The sequence below is a fragment of the Solanum stenotomum genome, chromosome 3 (genome assembly GCF_019186545.1).
Source record: "Solanum stenotomum isolate F172 chromosome 3, ASM1918654v1, whole genome shotgun sequence".
Classification (NCBI taxonomy): Eukaryota; Viridiplantae; Streptophyta; class Magnoliopsida; order Solanales; family Solanaceae; genus Solanum; species Solanum stenotomum.
The window spans coordinates 12,218,971-12,239,901 of record NC_064284.1 but is presented as its reverse complement, the minus strand read 5'-3'; the positions used below and the strand labels follow the sequence as shown (position 1 = coordinate 12,239,901).

The 20,931-nt window shown below is 32.2% G+C and overlaps 3 protein-coding genes across 3 annotated transcripts; 2 read left to right on the top strand and 1 right to left on the bottom strand.

The window, feature by feature from the left end:
• Positions 1 to 239: 239 nt before the first annotated feature.
• Positions 240 to 5,007, bottom strand: LOC125859635 (uncharacterized). Its single transcript, XM_049539418.1, has 7 exons — positions 4,892 to 5,007; positions 3,570 to 4,023; positions 2,987 to 3,106; positions 2,848 to 2,901; positions 2,014 to 2,177; positions 905 to 1,081; positions 240 to 457 (listed from the first exon to the last, which is right to left on the bottom strand). The coding sequence occupies exons 2-7, from the start codon at positions 3,969 to 3,971 to the stop codon at positions 247 to 249; spliced, it is 1,128 nt and encodes a 375-aa protein (XP_049395375.1). The 5' UTR covers positions 3,972 to 4,023; positions 4,892 to 5,007; the 3' UTR covers positions 240 to 246.
• Positions 5,008 to 6,900: 1,893 nt separating this feature from the next.
• Positions 6,901 to 10,317, top strand: LOC125859629 (RNA polymerase I termination factor). The gene is made up of 2 exons (XM_049539413.1): positions 6,901 to 7,101; positions 8,237 to 10,317. The coding sequence occupies exon 2, from the start codon at positions 8,291 to 8,293 to the stop codon at positions 9,986 to 9,988; it is 1,698 nt and encodes a 565-aa protein (XP_049395370.1). The 5' UTR covers positions 6,901 to 7,101; positions 8,237 to 8,290; the 3' UTR covers positions 9,989 to 10,317.
• Positions 10,318 to 13,064: 2,747 nt separating this feature from the next.
• Positions 13,065 to 20,110, top strand: LOC125859634 (alpha-galactosidase-like). Its single transcript, XM_049539417.1, has 15 exons — positions 13,065 to 13,365; positions 14,950 to 15,008; positions 15,156 to 15,212; positions 15,995 to 16,029; positions 16,156 to 16,259; positions 16,367 to 16,442; positions 16,588 to 16,646; positions 16,978 to 17,043; positions 17,269 to 17,352; positions 17,635 to 17,699; positions 17,824 to 17,906; positions 18,010 to 18,100; positions 18,725 to 18,774; positions 18,859 to 18,999; positions 19,773 to 20,110. Exons 1-15 carry the CDS (start codon positions 13,184 to 13,186, stop codon positions 19,860 to 19,862), a joined length of 1,242 nt encoding a protein of 413 aa, XP_049395374.1. The 5' UTR covers positions 13,065 to 13,183; the 3' UTR covers positions 19,863 to 20,110.
• The last annotated feature ends 821 nt before the right edge of the window (positions 20,111 to 20,931 follow it).

Here is a 20,931-nt window from a genome sequence, read left to right as displayed (position 1 = left end):
GTCTTATTTTTTATTTATTGGAGTCTGTTTACGTTACCATTCTATGTTTGCGTTTACTTGCATATATAGAGGAAAGAAACTCATGGCAGGATACATTTTTCAGCCATTTCCTACAAAAGTTGTCTGTACGAGTGACAATGGGAGAACTGAATGAATGTCATGACTAATTAAATCAAATTACAAAGTGGTAATAGTACAAAAGAATGGGGTAGGCCTTGGAACAAATTTTTTGTTCTTTAGAGATTGCTAAAGTTTACGATAGAATCTGGCAACCCATGGGGCAAGTTCAGTTACATCAGGGGTTCTAGGATTAGAGGCATAATAATCAGACCAGTAACAGGGAGACATATTCTCTGTGAGTTCACCTTTAGAGTAAATGCAAAATGGCAGCCAATCTTCTCCTCCGTTCATTCTTCTTTTCCTCTCTCTTGGATATGCTAATGGCGCCTGCACATACCTGCATCAGATAAATAAATCTTTAACGTTTTGAATTGGGTGTCATAGGCACTAACGTAACAAGTTTAACTCCTAAAGTTGTGACTTCCCTCCCTCTCTCTCTTCACCTGTCCATTACTGAAGTTACTTGATCTTTGACAAAACCCGATATAAGTTATTCATAAATTTTATAACCAATATACTGTTAGTAAATTCAACCTTGAAATGCCAAGCAATAGGAGTTTCAGCTTTCTCTCATCAAAACTATTTCAAGGCTGAAAACACATCTTAGCTTATTTGATATATCAATTACATTTATGTCTTCTCGTCATCATATTCTAAGATCAAAACCCAAAGGAAAAAACAAAAAGAACCATACACACTAAATTTTGCTTCAATTGAAAATTGGTTACAAGTAGTAGGCGTTTATGTGAACGAACAGTCTAATGCATCCAAGAACAGAACACACCTGATACCATCAAGCAGGACATCCCAGCAGAAATGGGTGTGACCAAAAATATGACAAGCATTTGTGCTCCCTCTAGCTCCGTGTATGTATCTTATACGGGCCTCAAGAAAGTCAGAACCAATCATTTTTGGAAGGTTAGGATAGAAAAGCATTCTCTTCTCTGGACAAAGCTCTAGTCTGCAAAAAAAGATGACAAATAACAGTTCCAGACAGGGTAAAACAACGTCATCATCAGCATAAGATGTTTAAGGACTCCAATCATCAACATAATCTTTCTGAACCTTGGTTATTTAGTAAACCTGTAGTGCCAGTGAGGTGGAATGCCCACTACCGTGATGAATCATAAGTTTTTAAGTATGCATTGTGCCCTGCCCCTACCATACCCCCCATCGCCCCCACCCCAAGGCAGCCCAAAGAAAAGGTAAAATAAGTTCCTCTATCTTGATGCATGTATTGATGAAAGTAGCAACAGAGACGCTTAGCTTTTCAACACAGAGCAATCGCTGACTTGGGAAATGTGTCCCCTTCTCTCTTTGCTACACTATGCTCTTTCCAGCGAGTCCCCTCTATGGTGCTACTTTATTTTATTATGGGTGACAATATTTCGTTTCAGGGGGGAAATCTTTCGAATAAATTAATATAAAGAGGATTCCTATAGATGGTTTGTGTTCATTGAGCAGGGCAGAAGATTCTCCAGCCAATTAAAGATGGACGAAAAACTTGTTGGTATGTGATGTTTTACAGAACGTTCAAGGGGATATGGCAAACTCTATGGGGGATGGGAAGGAAATTATAGTCATATTTCTACAGAGTCTAGAAGAACTACATCACTTATGGCAGGTACATCAGAGTGGAAACATGGTTCTGTGACAGGAAAAAAGCCAACCACTGAGATATCAAACATTTTATGTTTATCTCTGAAATGTCAAATTAGGTAATCTATAATGGAGAAAAGGGGCAAATTTTCAGGACTATCTAACAAACATCAACCTCATTAAATCCTACTAGAAGTCTCTATTGTAGCGCGAGACTGAGATTTTTCAACCATAACCAATCAAATTTAGATAGCAACTCAGAAAATTTTGGAATTGTCTGAGCTACTCACTAACCTTGGAATAAAGTGTGAGAATGAAATTATCTGCTTGCAGCTTGCCAGCATTTCCTGGACTGTATCCTTATTTTTGTCATTCATGGCATCAAAATGTGTAGCAAGGGAGTTATCTCCATTTGTGAGTCCGTCGGGCCACTTGCATGCACGGAAGTCCTTGCATGCCTGTGCCAGAAAAGATAAGAGTGAATTACAACAGTAATATTGCACTGTACTAGCAGTCTACCATAGAACACAGAGTCAGTAAACTACGAGTATCATATAAACCAATGTCTATTAACTGTGTAATAGATAGGAAAACTTCTTGAAAGAAAAAAAAAAATTGTCCCAGAATTCCAAACTCACAAATAACACAGAGAAATGCTACAATACAAGTAGTAAAATGAACAGGCTCAGAACAGAGGAAGTACATCCAAAGCAGCCAAAAACAGAAGAGTCACTAAGATAGTTAAATAAATAAAATGCAAAAGAAGATGAGCAAGTAGCTTGCAAATGTCAACTATTATCCCCATATACTCACCTACACACAACAGAAAGTTGAAGTCATCCCAAGGTAATAAGCACATTTTCCTTGGACTAATCAGGAATTTTTTACTGATAAAAACAAAGTGCAAACGGATGCACATCACTTCAGAGCACTGAGTGTGATGGAAGAGCTAACAAAGCACTTCTCATTTCAGTTTCAGTTGTCAGTAAGCTAAAGATTGGCACATTCAACTTGCTCATCTTTTATCTATCTCTTTTGAAAGAAAACAAGGTCGAGGAGGGAACAACTAACATATTGTCAAACAAAAAGATTTTAAAATCCTTACAAATGAGAAAGAAAGTGAATCACCAGCTCCAAAGAAGGAATGTGGATGCCAGGTATGTCCTTTTCCCTATCAAAGCTCTGGGATAAAGCAGAAATGACGTCAAGATGTGCACAGAATGACCCAGCTGCAAAAATAGTTTTGCTATTTCACAGTAAGATTTACCTCGTGATACCATGAGAATAGAGGAATAATTGCCAAACCATCAATGACACTAGGATTAGTTTCCACTCCAAGTCTCTGACATGTATCAAGCATTTTATCCAGCTTTTGAAGAGAATCAATCTGAATACAGAGATGCATCACATTAATCATGTGATATTGCTTTTAGTTTAACAAAAGCAATAATCTACTTCAGTGCATATTGAAGAGGGAAAAGGGAAGAAGAGGAGAGGAAACACCACCAATATCATTCGTAACTTTTACTTTTTTCTGCATGGACAAAGCTTTTGAGACCTAACTTTAATAAGACTGTCTAAAAGGCAATGTTGTTGATTGAGAAACACATATGCATAAAAAAATGCAGCTATAAATGCTTCAAAAGGAGAATTTCTCCTCAGCTTAAAGTCCCCATAAGCGACAGGATCCCATAATGTCACAAAAGCATTTTAACAAGACACCGCCATGACATATGAATGTAAAATAGCAACAACAACTAGTGACATATGATGCAATTCTACACATTAGTTTTGAACTAAATTCTGCAAATAATATCGTCATGGAACAATATGAAGAAAAGACTGCTTACATAATTCTCTTTCTCCCTACGGAGCCAAAGGTCGTGGTTTCCGGGCACAAAGAACACATGCTCAAAACTAGCCTTCAAGAGGGACATAGTTAACACAAACTTCTCATAAGTCTCCGCAACATCACCTGCAACGAGAAGAACTTCCTTTTTCTTCCCCTTTTTTGGTAAACCCTTTAACCATGCCATGTTCTCCGCGTACTCTGTATGCAAGTCTGAAACTACAAAAACCTCCAAACCAACTGTACCTACCCTAGCAGAAGGGATAATCTTTTGCCTTGTAATATCAACATGCTTCATGAGATATCTCCCACAATTCTGGATTCTCATACATTTGTGAAGATATCTTGAACGTCCAGGCTGCAGATTGAAAGTTGAGCTGGCCGTAATTAAGCATAGAACCATGATGCTGTTTTCCTCTCCTTTCCTATTTCCTCTACTCTGGAATCAGCTAATCCTACATCAACACATCAAAATATTTATTCTGGAACATGAATAATAGACTATTGGTCAATGAAGTGGGTTAAGAATCATGAGGTCTCAAGTTCAAATACCAGCGGAGGCAAAAATACTAGGTGATTTTTTCCCATTTATCCTAGTCTTGATAGACCGAGGGTATCACGTATGGTGTGAAATTAGTCGAGGTGCGTGCAAACTAACTCAAACACCATGATTATTAGAAAGAAAAAAAACACATATAAAGTTGTTCACCATTATATATGATGCACATAGCATTTTTAGTTTGTGTAAATTCAACTAGTGAGTATTGCTTTCCCTAGAAAAAAAACCCTTCATATCAAAATGCAAATATAAATTCACCCATCACATTATGAACGCGTAAAATAACAATAATGGAGGACAACAATGCCAGCAACATGGAGCGAGTGATTTTATCCACTAAGGCTTAGCTATTTTTGTCCAGGGCAGAATTTGAACTTGAGACCTCGTAATTCTCTTTTCACTTTATCCGCCACACGATGGAACAATTGCTAATTCTTAAAGCTAATAATGAAGATATATTAATGTCAAAAAATGAAGATCTCATATAAAAAGGATATAAAACTAAAAACAAGTTTGTAAAAGACTACAAAACCAAATCTCCGGATACAAATAATGAACTGAATAGGAATTCTACGTAAACAATTATAGTGGATAAGGTAATAACTACCAAATCCTGTAGCTAAAATTCTGTAAATCAGTGAATTGAATAAGAATCGCTAATGATGATAATGGAGAATAACAATCTAAAATGAAATCAGTCTAATCCATTGACCTAACAACTTGTAAATCACCAAAAGGAATATTGAAAAAGAAGATAAAAGTACCATAGCATCACTGCCAAATGAGCCTCGATCATCTCTGTAGATCGTCTGGAGACCGGAGATGGTGAAGAAACTAGTTTCAGAAGCAATTCAATTATCCTTAACCCATCGGGGAAATGAAAAAAAAAAAACTACTTATTAGGCGTTTGGTCACCAAAAAAAAAAAATCATTTAGAATTTTAGCAGAAGTATTTCAATATTAAAAAAAATTATGAAACTTTTGCTTTCTTTTTTGAAATTTTTAGTATTATTGTTATTTGAAGAGTTAAATTATAGTATATGTTTTAATACTATCTTCATCCACTTTTAATTGTCATGTTACGCTTTTTAAAAATTAATTTGATTAATTTTCAAAGTTAAATTAGATTACATTAATTTGATATTTTAAACAAAAAATTTTGATATTAAAAAATTATACGAAAAGTATTATAAATTGCATTGCATATCAATATGATGAAAAAACACATCATAAAATGTTGATCAAAATTCTTATCGTTTGACTCTAAAAAAGAAAAACATGACAATAAAAAGTGGACAAGATAATAATTATAATCCGTTTAAACATTTTCAATATTGAGTTGATTAACTTTAGTACTTTGAAACAATTAGGACTAAGATTTAATTTTTTTTTATATATATTTTAAAAGTATTTAACAATGTAAATTATTTGAGGGTTTTTTTCTTTTTAATTGAGAACTTACTCAAATGAAATCATTATTGGTTACATGTGATTGATAGGATATTGCCCATTGCGACATTTTTACTTAACACAAAATTCAATCAATTCTCAAAGTATGATACAAAATTTTATATTAAAAAATAAAAATATCTAATTGTACTTCTTTCGTTTAAAATACTTGACACGATGTCAAAAGTTAATTTAATTAATTTTTAAAGTCAAATTTAATTAATAATTTAAAATTAAAATTTTAAAAATATACACAAAGTACTATACGATGCGATTATTTTCATACACAGATGAATTTCTCTTTTATTAATATTTATTATTAATAATACGGAAAAGGGTCAAAATTGCCCCTGAACTATGTGAAATAGACCACTTATACCCTTCATTACATTTTGAGCTCAAAAATACCCTCACTGTTATCTCTAGAGACCACAAATACCCCTCAAAAGTTAGCAATCCAAATTTTTAATGACATGGCAAGCCATGTGTGACTGATCCTTCCACCTAAGCTTCCAACTAGGATTACCACTAATTTTTTTTAAAAAAATCTAAATCTCCTAAAATTGTATTAATCCAACAAAAAAAACAAGAACAAAGTTAATATTATGAGCCATAAATTTCCCCTCATACATACAGAAGATACAAGTATGTTATACAAAAAATCATCCTATCAAGTTAGATATTTTATATATTAGTTATTTATCAAGTGGAAATATACTTGGTTAATAGTTAAACTATGATGAAAAAATAACTTTTAACGGTAATAAATATAAATATTAATAAAGAGTGGTAAATATTTACGTAATTAAAAATATAATATTTTTTATGTAATTAAAAATAAAAGATTTATTTCTAATTTTAGAAGGATTTCTAATTGTTGGAAATCCTAGTTGGCAGCTTAGGTGGAGAGATTAGTCCTACATGACTTGCCACGTCATTAACAATCTGGGTTGTTAACTTTTGAGGGGTATTTGTGGTCTCTAGGGATAATAGTGGGGGTATTTTTTATCTTAAAATGTAACGGAGGGTATAAGTGGTCTATTTCACTAGTTCAGGGGCAATTTTAGCCTTTTTCCGTTAATAATAAAGTAAACTTGCTTAGTTTATAGAAAATTCATTAGAATATTTATGATGATAAAAGTTCAATCAATATCCACAAAAAAAGTTTGAAAATTTTAACCAAAAGTGTCCTGAGAATAATTGTTCTTTTTTGTTCAATTAATTTTTTTTAATTCTTTTACTATAATATTATAATAATATCAAACAAGATAAAAAATACTCTCACTAGTCCCTTGTATATACCTCCAACCAATTTTTCAAAAAATAAAAACTTGAGGACTGTACTCAGCTTTTTCCTTAACTTCAATGCCCTGCCTTAACGTTTGCTCCATTTCTTCACCTGACTGTCTCGTCCGTCGCCGCCGACTTGAGCCGTTGAACTCTTTGAGCTCTCTTATTCTTTCGGCCTAATTTTTTTTTATTCTACTTGGATATTTTGTTTCATCAGATCTGGGCGTCTCTTTATGTATGTATCTCCTTCGTCTGCTTTTGGTTCTTCGTTTAATCTTGCCTGTTATTGGAATTTGTTTCTTTTTTGTGCATCTTCAGTATGTTTTCGTACCTGAATTTGGGTTGTTTTTGGTTCTTTGGAAACCCTTATTTTTTGGGGTCTAGGGTTGAGCCGCCCTTGTAAGGAACTCACCGGGATGTATAAACTTCTCAGCTTTAGGGATTAGAACTTAGTTAGAAGGAGAATCTGCTTTTAATCTGTTGTGAATCCTGAAATGAGTTTTCACCATTGGAACTTACTTGTCAGCTATGTTGGTGTGTCTCTTCAAAAAATGCAAACTGCTGTGTGTTGGATCCTGCAAGTTTCAATTGTTAGTCTGATAACTTGTTGTGCCTCTAGCAGTTAGCTAGTTCTATTCTATTCTGATAGAATCAAATTACTGTTTGTGCCTTTCTCTACTGAATTAAGGTTTAATATGCTTATGATTTCCTGCATTACCAATAAAGAGCAATGTTTAAATAAAGGAATACAAAGTATGTTTTCGTTGATGGGAGCGGATTCACTCCAGTAAGTTTCAGTCCAGTATTTTCCAATGCAGTATATGATATAGGCCACGTATAGAAAAAAGTTTTAATGTTCTTGATTCAGTTTGTAATGATATTCAAATTTTATTTGAGTTTACAATTAAAAAAAATTAGAACTACAATGCTTCTCCTTCCTCTGGTTTGTCTTCATTTTTACTCTCTTTAAGGTCGTCTTCTTATTTCTTCTGGCTAGTAATTTCTCAACAACAAGAACAACAAACCCAAGTGAAATTCCACAAAGTGGGGTCTGGGGAGGGTAGAGTGTATGCAGGCCTTACCGCTACATCTCCGAGGTAGTAGCTAGTAATTTCACAAAGAGCTTAATTTTAAGAGAATTGACCACCTTGATTTTTCTGCGTAAAGAAGCACCCGACATAATCATATTATGAAAAAAGATAATATTGTGCTAACAATTACAAAAGAGAATGGGCTGAAATTTTCCAACTAATAAAGTAAAGGAGTGATCAGTGATAATTTGTCAATGTTTTCTGGGTAGTCTCAGTAGGGGATTGCAGTATATTTTGTATTGTGACCGTGCTTTTCTTTTTCTTGTTCTGTTTTGGCAGAGAAACCACTTTTGGCGCTTTGCAGAAGACATAATTGATAAATCCGAAAGAGTCATGGTCCAAGGAGATGAGAAGGAGGGTATGCTTCGTAAGCTGGAGAAGAAATCCAAGAAAAGCAAGAAGAATGCTGCCACCAGTGGTCTTGGAGGAGAGAGTGATGAGTGTGACGTTAAGAGAAAGAAAAAAAGAGAAGATGGAAAACATTCTGGAAAACCCAACAAAGTCAGTGATGAAGATGTTGTGAAATGTGTTGAGAAAAAGAAAAAGAAAAAGAATAAGCTGAAGAAAAGCTGCTTGAATGAGCCTTTAGACACCAAAACTAGTGCAACTGAAATGCGGGACAATGACAAGGTAGTTGAGACCCTTGGTGAGGTCTCTGGTGGAGACGTTGTGGACGTGATTAGAAGGAAGAAGAAATCCAAGAAAAACATTAAGACTATCAATGGTGTAGAAGTGACAAACACTGATATTAAAGCTACGAGTGATGACTCTGACATCAAGAGAAAGAAAGAAAGAAAACATGGAAAACGTTCTGGGAAGTTTAGTGAAGACAGCGATGAGGTTGCTTCGAGAATTGTTAAAGGGAATAAAAGTAGGAAATTGAAGAAAAGCTGTGGGGATGAGCTGGAGAAAATACATGATACTAAGGATATACAGGAAGATGCTGCTGCTGAAGTCAATGAAGGTGATATTTCTTCACCTATAGAGATGGAAGAGAAAACCAAAACAGACAAAGGTAAAATCAAAAAGAGAAAAAGAATAAAATTAGGACACAGCTCTGAAGATCCTATACATGAGAAGAGTGAAAAGAGAGTGCGATTTTCTGGTCAGGTTCAAATTTTCCCTTCATTGAATGATTCAAGTGATGAGAAGCATGAGATCGAGGAAGAAAATTTAGTGCATGGCAAGCGATTCTCAAAGTTAGAAGATGAAATTATCAAAGAGGCTGTTCATAAATACATAGAGGTACATAACTTAGGTGAAGAAGGGCTGAAAAAGGTTTTAAATGCTAGATCTTATCCTGAAATTAAGGGTTGCTGGAAAGAAATAGGGAGTGCTCTACCATACAGACCTTCGAAGGCATTTTATTCTCGTGCACAGGTCCTGTTTCGGAGGAGTGAATCACGTAAATGGACTGAAGAAGAGTATGAGATGGTACGGAAGTTCCAGAAAGAGCATGGGAACAATTGGAGGGTCTTAGCCGATGAACTTGGAAAACATCGGTGGCATGTGAAGGATACATGGCGAAGGCTAAAACTGCCCAATCAGAATAAAGGACAATGGACTCAGGAGGAGTACCAGAATTTGTTTGATTTAGTAAACACCGATCTGAGACTGAAGCTTTCTGAAGAGAAGAAATCTAAGCATGGGATGCTACGGGATAATATTGCATGGGGTGCAATAAGTGAAAACTTATCCACCAGAACTGATGCAAACTGCTGCTTAAAATGGTATGATCAATTGACATCACCCATGGTGGCCAAAGGTGAATGGGCGGATGCTGATGACTATCGCCTAGTTGATGCACTTTTTGAGCTGGATGCAAGCTGCATAGAAGATGTGGACTGGGACAATCTTCTTGACCACAGACCTGGAGAGATATGTCGAAAGAGATGGAACCAAATGATTCTTCACATAGGTCAACTTGGAAACAAGTCATTTGCTGATCAAGTAGAAGTTCTAGCTAAGAGATACCGTCCGGATTTGGTCGAAGTAAGAGAGGCTTGGGACAGTAAACCAATCGTTCCATGATATGCCCATCACTCAGCAGTGATGTGTCTGAAGAGAGTTACTTCACAGCAACACATACTATTGGCAACCTCCCCCTCTCCATTTTAGTAATTATTAAAAGATTTTGTAGAACATTTAGTAGACATAATTCGGAGGAGGTCCAGTGTGTGTGGTGGAAAGAAAATGGAGAGATTTTCACAGTTTGATATTGGAGAGTTGTCTGTACTCTGTAGGGCAAGAGATCAATCAACTTCAACTTGAAACTGAAGGTTCTGACAATGTGTTGTAACCATGGTTTTTGTGTTTCTATCACAATTTTATTATATGTAACGCATCTTTATTTTCCCCCCAATTTCACAACATATGCATGTGTTCAGTACCTCAGCTAATCTTGAAATATCATGTTACTATTAAAACTTGTGTCACTAAATCACTCAGGACACCAGAAGCTCCAGCTGCTCTACTGGGGTAGAGAGATATGGCTAGCAATTATTGATTGTAGTTAATTGGAAGTTTGGTTTTGCTTACTGAATCTCGCAGGCAGTTTCTTTTATCCATATTAGTTTTTGTTGATACACTTGTTTTATACATTGCTATTTTGTCGTCTCTTTTTCTTTTTGACTTTCCTATGTCAGTGACTTTTCTTTAGAGCCATGGTCTATCAGAAACAACATTTTTACCCGCAAAGGTAGAGGTAAGGTCTACATAAATCTTACCCTTCCCAAATCGCACCAGTGTGATTAAACTGAGTATGATGTTGTATTGGTACGCACCATAAAAAGATTGTGACATGGTGAATGATTAAAAAAAAGTTAAAATCTGACTTGTGGAGTTACAGCAGAAGCTTGACGCAGTTGGATTCACAACAAGAAGCATATATACATTTGTTGATTTTAGCGTTCTGCATTTGGAGCAACATTTTGCAATATCTTTACATTGTGAATAAAATCTCAGCATAAACTGTAATCTTAAAAAGTATATTGGGGACCCTTTAATTACCTATTATAACATAATCATGCAAAGAGCTGAGTATTAAAATGTAACATCATTTGGTACTTGCAATCAATTTTGATCATGTCATAAGAAATGATAAATTCCAGTATGCGTAACGTCACAACAACAGAAGCATATACTGGAAAAAAGTAGAAAAAGGAGGAATCGAAGAGGAATAGCAGGGGATTAGGACGAGCAAAAATTATCTTAAAAAAAGGAAAGAGAGTTGTATGCATCTGCGTTTAGTTGCGTGTTCATCTTAATACAGAACTCTTGACGTAAAACATAAATTTATGTGTTTTTATTCACTAAAATTGCAACAAATAGTAGGTCTGAACTCATAAACGTCTCTTTCCATATGCCTATGGTTGTAGAAGGAGGTCACATGAGAAGATATACAAATATAATTACGTAGACTCGTATGTATACATATAGTGACATGACATACGATAATGCAAAGGACAAATGAATAATTCTAGGCGTAACAATATTGAAGACTACATTTAAATATGTATATTTAGAGTTCACATGAGGCATCATGAGCAGTGCCTTACTGTCCCTTAAACAAAACAAAACAATGCCGACACTGTCGTGCTTCAATCTGAAGCTTCACACTCGTCTTATTTCTATACTCAGATACTTATTTAATTTTTACTATTTTACATATGTCCCAATAGTAAAAATTCAGTGGTGGAGATGGTAGTCTGCATGTGGATTTTGCTCAAACAGTATTTATGTTAATAAATTTATTAAATATGTATAAATATTAAATTTAGAATCCAGTTATTATCATTTAAAATCGTAATTATAATATTCATAATACATAAAGTTAAAATCTTAATTTCACCTCTGAGTAAGATTATGATATCTTTACAACTTCCAAGGAATCAAATACACCCACTAAAATAGTTAATAATGGTCTGTTCTAAGTTGCTATCGTCCTTGACAATTTTAAAAAACGAATATTGATTTGTTGAGAATTTGTGGTAATATATCAAGATAGTGACATTCAATTTACATACTAAAAAAAATACAATGCGTCCTTGACAAGATGCGGAATTCTTTGCAACCTCCAAGGAATCAAATACACCCACTAAAATAAGTTAATAATGGTCTGTTCTAAGTTGCTATCGTCCTTGACAATTTTAAAAATGAATTTTGATTTGTTGAGAATTTGTGGTAATATATCAAGACAGTGACATTCAACTTACATACTAAAAAAAATACATGCGTGACAAGGATTTCGATCCTATCTAGGTTGTGATTTGGCAAATACAATGGAGTAAAGTGCATTTCACCATTTCATTAAATTAATATACTTATCTTAATTTTAAAAAAAAAGTTGGACTTCATATTCAACAAAACAGTTACAAAAGTAATGTTGGTCTTGGTCCACCATTATGGTTAGAGGAAATGTTATAGATCACTATAGTCTATAGTAGTAAAACATTTAAAAATTTGTCTGAGAATAGATAGTAAGGGCGTAAATGCTGACATAATAAGAACTACCTGTAACAATTTTCTTGAAATCTTGAAAGTTAAAGATTTGATGAGTTATGTTGGGACAGCAAGAATTTAAAGTTTCTGAATTTGGAATTTATATTTTTTAAAAATTACTGTATTTTACATTAATAATTTGTACACTCAATGATTTTTTTACTATACATTCAAAATTTGAATCAAAGTTATTGAATTCGACCAAACTTATAACCAACACACTAGTTCTGCCCTGGTAAGGGTAGGGGTAGGGGTTGGGTGGGGTGAGGCAAAAGTATAGTCAGAAGTCAATGATTGATGAGAAATACATTGCATTGTGGCACCACCACCACAAACTAGAGTGTCACTTGTCATGATATATATCTCTATAAATAGAAAAATCTGCCCAGCCAGATTTACTTGTCCACCTCAAGCAGTAACAACTTTTCCTCATCAGCCCACACCTGATTACGACACAGATTAAGAATTTAAATTTAAAATTTACAAAAAAAAAGATAATTATTTACATACATATATTAAAATTTCCATCTACCGACTGCCCACATAGCATTAAGAAATAGTACTATATATAAATAGCTCATTCACACATTAAAACCCCAAAGTTTAGCTTCAATTTCCCCTTTCGCTTAAAGGGGCTACCTCTTTCTTCACATTTAAATATTACCGTCAATTTTTGTAGTCAAAGCCAAAGCCAAAACCGAAGCCTACCAGAAAAACCACAGAAGGATGTCTTCAACTTCACCACTTCTACTATGGTACTGCTTGTATTTGTGTCTGGCAACAACGACGACGACGATATATGCTCGTTTACAGCCACGAAATCTGATCGTAGATTCAAATTCCAGTGCGAAAGAGTTCAACCGCAGAAACCTCTTGGGCAATGGCCTTGGCCGAACTCCGCAAATGGGGTAAGATTTTGTTTTCAAAGTTACTTATAATATACTGTCGGTCGGTGTACAAAACATATTACCGTGTTATTATTAGTGTAAGACATTGTTGATTTTGTTTGAATAATATAGTGTGTGTTAGTAAGACATTTATAAAAATAGTGTTAAATATGACGTGTTTAGTAATACTTTTATTAATTATGGTGAAATTATTTCTTCTACTGTATCTAATTTGGTGTATTAGACATAGCATACATTGCAAAATTACCCTTCATAAATATGATGAAAAGGATATGAAAAAGATTTTGAGAGACAATAATCGTGTTAATACATGCATTAAAGCATTTTGCATTACTAATCTCATGAATTTCAATGTATTAGTTGTTATACCTACCTTAATACCAGCCAAATAAAATATATTATTAATTATACATAAATTAAAAATATATATCACACAAACTACCAATAATACATACTAAAGCAAGCTATCAAATTGGGACCCTTTATTGTTATAATGAAGAAATGCTATGTAGGTGGGAATCATAATGAATGCTCGTGAACTTGTCAAAGTTGTCTCTACATGTTTGTTGTACCAATAAAATAAAATAAAATAATTAATTAAGCTCTATAAATTCAAAAACGTTTTACGTACAAGAAAACAAAAAACACTTCAGACGAGCCAGTGATTTATTAATTAGCACATAATTTTCTTTGATTTTTCATATATGTGGACCCCATCCACTCCATCTATTCCCATAAGAAAGGCGTTCCAAAGGACGTTATGAAAATATTATTAAAAGTCATAATAAAATTATCTTATACTACCTCCATTTCAAATTAATTGCATTGTTGAGACATTTTTCATTTTTCATTTTTCAAATTAACTTAATTGTTCAGTTTTCAAGACTACATTTAGAGTGTTCTTTCAATTTTACCCTTCATTAGTTAGTGTTGGAATTAGTGATTAATTAATATTTAGTTATTTTAATCATAAATTTGACAATAATTAATAAGGGTAAAAATGGAAAGTTATGCCTAATTTATGTCTTAATCTTCTTTTCTTAAAGGGTGTGAAATACCTCAACAATTCAATTAATTTGAAATGGACGGAGTATGAAAATATAATTAATTCATTATTTTTTTTTGTTTTACGACAATATATATGTCCTCTTTGGTGTGCCTATGTGTGTAAGGAATCAATAAAACGCCCTAAATGATTAAATTTATGATCCACATTTTAACATATTTCAATTTAGTCTATTTATTAACTCAGCCAGCTTCCATTTACGATATTCCGTTCAACTTACCCATTTAACACTTCTAAAAATAATGATTCAAACTGAAATGTCATAATAAATTATTTGTAGAAGATGTGTCTTTTCTAACCAGTAAGTACGATATAGTAGAATAACAACAAAGACTTTTAAATATATAATAGCCTTTTTTAAGTAACTTTTTACCGTTAATCATGCTCAAAGTCAAAAGTTAGTGAGCACTCGTTTGAATATGAATATTTATTTTCCTTGTTAATTTTTTACTAATATGTCTGAATTAAAATATATAATTATATTTTTATAAAAAATATTTGAAATAATGTTCATACAGATGGAGCAGCTGGAATCATTTTGGTTGCAATATAGATGAGAACATGATAAAGGGAACAGGTCAGCAAAATTATTTTCTACTTTGAAATGGAAAAGAGAAGTGTGATTAAATGAAATAAATATACATACTTGTACCATATAACATTTCCTTTGCTAGCTGCACAACAGTTGTCACTTTTTTCTCTTTTTGCTTTTTTGATGTGGCAGCTGATGCAATGGTATATACTGGACTTGCTTCTCTTGGATATGAGTACATCAATATAGGTAACATATTATATTAAAATTCAATATAAATTTATTTTATTAAAATATTAATAAATATAACATTTAATAGAATACTAGATTATTCTAGTATATATGTATCAACAAATATTTTTTAAGAATATTATTGTGGTTGGTAATGATAATGACTAGTAATAGTGACTGTGATCGTAGATGTCGAATGTTATCGGCTAATGGTGGATAGTAGCTCGTGGTAGTCGGGGGTAACGGTTGATAGTTATAATAGATGATAGTAATAACTAATAATGGTAGTGAATAGTGATGGTGATTGACGATATATAATGTGGTAATTAATGGTGGTGATAATTGTAAATAATGGCTAGTAATAGTGACAATTGATTATAGTGATTAATAGTGACAATAATTGTGACTAATGATGATGGATGGTGACACATAATTGATAACGGTGTGTGACAATGGCGATAGTTAATGATGGATGATAATGACAGTAAAAATGAGTGAATGAAGTTGATGAACTACTATTTTTGTGAAAATATTCGAATTGATGTCTTAATGATATTAATTTTTTATTATAATAATTTCCACCGATTAAATACTTAAAACCTAAAAAAACACGCACATTAAATAATTAAGGTTTAGACATAAGAAATAAACAAATTGAATGAATGAGATCTATATGATTATAATAATTAAAATCTTTATTAAATGCAAATAAATGAGGCTTTGAGGCCATACTGTTTATTAAAAATTTGCTTTTCAATTTTATTCCTAATCAAATCATTTCTCGTATATTATTCCTTCAGATGATTGTTGGGCCGAAGGCAATAGAGACTCGCAGGTACTCTATGGGTTGCCAGTAATTTAATAGTTTTTGTTCAAATCATATATATTATATACGTTAAAAAAAGTTTACTATTATGTATAAATATTTGATCGTAAACCAAATTATCATACATTTTAACAGGGAAATATGGTTGCTAAAGGTTCAACTTTTCCTTCTGGGATTAAAGCACTAGCAGATTATGTTCACAGCAAAGGATTAAAGCTTGGAGTTTATTCTGATGCTGGGTAAATCTACTAATTAACATTTTTTAAAATAATAATTAGTTACATTTTTAGTCATAATTTTTATTTAAACTAACCATTTTATTATTATTACTATTATTGTAATGCAGGACTCAGACGTGTAGTAAACAAATGCCAGGTTCATTAGGACACGAAGAACAAGACGCAAAAACTTTTGCTTCCTGGGTACGTGTTTGCTTGGCCTACATTATACACACATTTAAAAAAAATAAAATCATACATAATTGTGGAGAATGGAGATTATATTTGAGTTTATTATTTTTACTTTTGCATTTAATCATCAATAGTTAACTTGTGTTATTTTTCTTAGGGTGTTGATTACTTGAAGTATGATAATTGTAACAATGAGAATCGAAGTCCAAGAGAAAGGTACTTACCATTTGCCTCTGGAAAAATAACTTATATGCATTCGATATTTACATCAAATCAATATATTTTGTTATAATTAAGTAATAAATGAGATGAAAGATGACAATAGTTAAATAGTTAAGTGATACAAAAATTTCATGTCCACAGATAACATATGTTTTGAATATATTGATTTGATGTAAACATCATGGAGATGAATTAATTTTTTATTTATTTTTACCATTTCCTCCTTTCTCAACAAGAATATATATATATACCTTTTGTTTCTTCTTTTACTGAGATATATTAAAATGCCCATAATTAACAATATTTGTTTACTTAAATGAAACAGGTATCCCATAATGAGCAAAGCTTTACAAAACTCTGGAAGGGCTATATTTTATTCCATGTGTGAATGGTGAGTGTATTTCTTGAATGCAAATAGCTAGTCAGTTTTATTGTTTATTTTTCTTAGTCGATATATATAAACAACTCACTAATTATACATTTATTATATTATTATATATTCATTGACTATTTTTCGTTAGTTAAGCAGCTTATAAGCGACTATTTAGGTTAATTCTTTCGGCCACATCTAAAATTATAGACTAAGAATTTCAATATGTTATTTTCCCAATTTCAGGGGAGATGATAATCCTGCCACGTGGGCTTCCTCTGTTGGAAATAGTTGGAGAACTACTGGAGATATTACTGATGATTGGAACAGGTAAAATATAGAAATTATAAAAATAAATAACTTGAAGTGTTATTCAATTATTCACAACTAGTCAACTACTAGAGACTATAAAAAATTATTTGTTTTCGTAAATTCTTCTACCCATTTTTGATCGAATCAGATTAAAGACATTTAACTTGTACGTTTTTTTTTAAATCCTTGCTTATAAATATTCACATTTTTATCATATTTATTCTTTAGAGTTTAAACAATTCTACACGAAACGTTATGACAATGAATAAAATAGTGATGTTAGTGTGTTTCGCGATGCAGTATGACTTCTCGAGCAGATTTGAATGACCAGTGGGCATCTTATGCTGGTCCAGGTGGCTGGAATGGTATAAATTAATTCTCAAAAATTTATGTATTTTATTTTTCATTAATTATAAAAACTAAAATTAAATTTCTTATTAACTTTAATTGAAGTGATTATAGTTACATGGTTTTAATTTGTTATTTCAGATCCAGATATGTTAGAAGTTGGAAATGGAGGAATGAATTTTGGAGAATATCGTTCTCATTTCAGTATTTGGGCATTAGTAAAAGTAAGTTCTAATTATTATAATTTGAATTTTTAATTTAATAAATTTTTGGAAAAAGATGGAATTTAATTTGTCATTGATATACTTGTGTTTTTTTTGTTTATAGGCACCTTTAATTATAGGTTGTGATTTAAGATCAATGGATAATACTGCCCATGACATTCTAAGCAACTCAGAGGTCATTGCAGTTAATCAAGGTAAAAGATTTTGCCTTTTTTTATTTCGATTCCGTTTGCGAGTGATAAAATTAACACATGAAAACATGATTTGTTTAAATTTGAGCGGAATAATGACCTAATCCAATTCAATTTTTAGCCGCCCCATTTAACTCATCTCATAGTTGCACATATACTCATTCATGCATAAGCCATAAGGAGTCTCAAGTTATGCTTGACAAAATGTCTGAAGTTACATATGAGTGAAGTTCAAGTATTTCTGTCTTAAGTTCAAGCAAATACGGTTGGCCTTCGATCATTTTTACCTAAACTTCAACCATGTACATTTTTGCCTAAACTTCAGTCATTTTTATTCAAATGTTAACCATATGATACTTCAGATAATGTGTTTTGAATTTTGAAGTATGTCATAAGTTATCCAAAAATGGGTGGACATATATATAAAAATAATCTTAAAAAAGGACCACAAAGTTAAATGACTATGTCAAAATCAAATACTCGTGCACTTCATCAATTATTTTTATTCTCTTCCTAGTTCAATTCAATCCGTTCATTTAACACCCCTGATTGTATTCTAATAAGATGAATAGTAGGTAGTAGAAGACAAGAACATAACATGTTTTTACTTGTTAACATTGAGATCAGATAAACTTGGAGTTCAAGGTAAAAGAGTTAAGCAGTATGGAGATTTGGAGGTAAATATTTTAAATTATAATTTGTATTTCCAATTAACTCGTTTTTTAATTACAAAAACCAGTAAATATATACACTTGAAACAGGTTTGGGCAGGGCCTTTAAGTGGGAAAAGAGTAGCACTTGTGCTATGGAACAGAGGATCATCAAAGGCTGATATAACTGCTTATTGGTCTGATATTGGCCTTGATTCTTCCACTGTTGTTGATGCAAGAGACTTATGGGCTGTAAGTCTTTCATTTATTTTACTCTACTTTATTAAATTCCTCATATTTGATATTACGATCTATTAATAAATTAATATTAGGCCTAACTTAATCGTAGAAGTTAGCTTAAGAGGAAAGGGTTGTCTAAGTCATATTAAAGAGACCACACATCTTTTAAAAGGGCCAGAGTGGAACTCTTTACTCGATCACTATTGTTAGTTCTATATAGGAGAAATTCAAGTCTAATTTTTAAAAACTATCTACAAGTAGTAGAAAATAGCAAAAACGAATTGAAATTTTAAGTCAAAATATTTAGTACGTACTAGTATTTGTTTTCTTAGTGCTCCTTGAACTAATGTCTTATTATTTTCGAGCATTAAGCTCAAGAATATGTTTATGTAATTATGTGTTAATATGATCGAATCTCTTATTATTATCGAGCATTAAGCTACAAAATAGTAGCAAAAAGTTTTTAAAAAATTTCATGATATTTAGTATCCCCTTTGGGTCATGAGTTGTTTATATATAGTGAGAGAAAAAGGGCAAAAAGATGATTCAACTTAATGTGTCTATATATTTGGATTTTACCCAAAAATGTGTTGAGTTGAAGGTAAAGAGCATCCTATCAAAGACGATTTCATTTTTAGGATTCAAACAACAAGAGATCTCTTACTACAATATATATTAACCGACTATTTGCACAAAACCACAATATTAATTAATCATATGTTGTGTAAGTTCCCAATTTTAATTTAATTGACACTTTCTAATTTATCATTTGGATTGAATTGTAGCATTCAACAAAAGGATCAGTTAAAGGACAAATATCAGCCAGTGTTGAATCACATGATTGCAGCATGTATGTTCTTACTCCCACAAAATAAGTTCAACCACATTAATCAAATGTTATAATTGATATGGAAAAACACCACATTGCTGGAGGAGTACTCATATATCATTTAGTTAGACTAAGAAAAATAAATTAAAGGGATTTTGTAATTATTATTAATTAGTATATTCTCTTTTATTTTATATAGTTAAGAGACAGTTTCTTTGTATCGTATCGAACTTAAATAGTGAATTTTGTGTGGGGAGAATTTGATATGAGATATATATATCATTATGTTTTATATCTTTTTTTTGTATCTGGTTTTCGGATGTAAATTAAAATAACTAAATGGGAATTTAATCATGTTAAAATATGAAAAGATTATGACATACTCTATTATTTCCTCCGTTTATTTTTAATTGTCCAATCATTTTTTTTTAAAAAAAAACAAGAGATAAGTTATATTTTATCACTTCAGTTCTAATTTACAATTATTAATTATAATAATGTCCCAAAATAATGAAATAGATTAAGAGGGTGTTTGTATTGGCTTAAAAGTTGGTCACACCTACTTTTAAGTTAGTTTTTTACTTCTGAAAGTGTTTGGCAAATATAAAAATAACTTAAAATAAGCTATGAAGTGTTTGGCAAAGTAAAAAATGACTTAAAATAAGTCAAAAATCAAAAGTAGGTCTCTCTCTACTTTTTATTTTTCGACTTAAAAGTCATTACTTAAAGCTACTTTTTAAGTCGATCCAAACAGGCTCTAAGCCTCTTCTCAAGTATGATTGTCCAACAATGTCATAAAAAAGCAAGAAATAGTAGTATTTGAGAGCTTAGGAGTTATTGATTATAAAACTTGAGAGTAATAGCCTGTCAATACAAATGAGGGATAGGAATACATTCAAAATTAAACCATAGGTAACACCTTGAGTGAATTTCGTTATGTATTAGACTGTATAACTAATGGAGACAATCTTAAATTATTCAAAAATATAAATTTTTTGAGCTTACCTTAACTTGTTATCAGAATGTTTCCAACCTTATAACTCCAGAACCTATTTAATAAGAATCACAAACTGAGAACATGTATAACAACACCGGACAAACTCACATGGAAAACT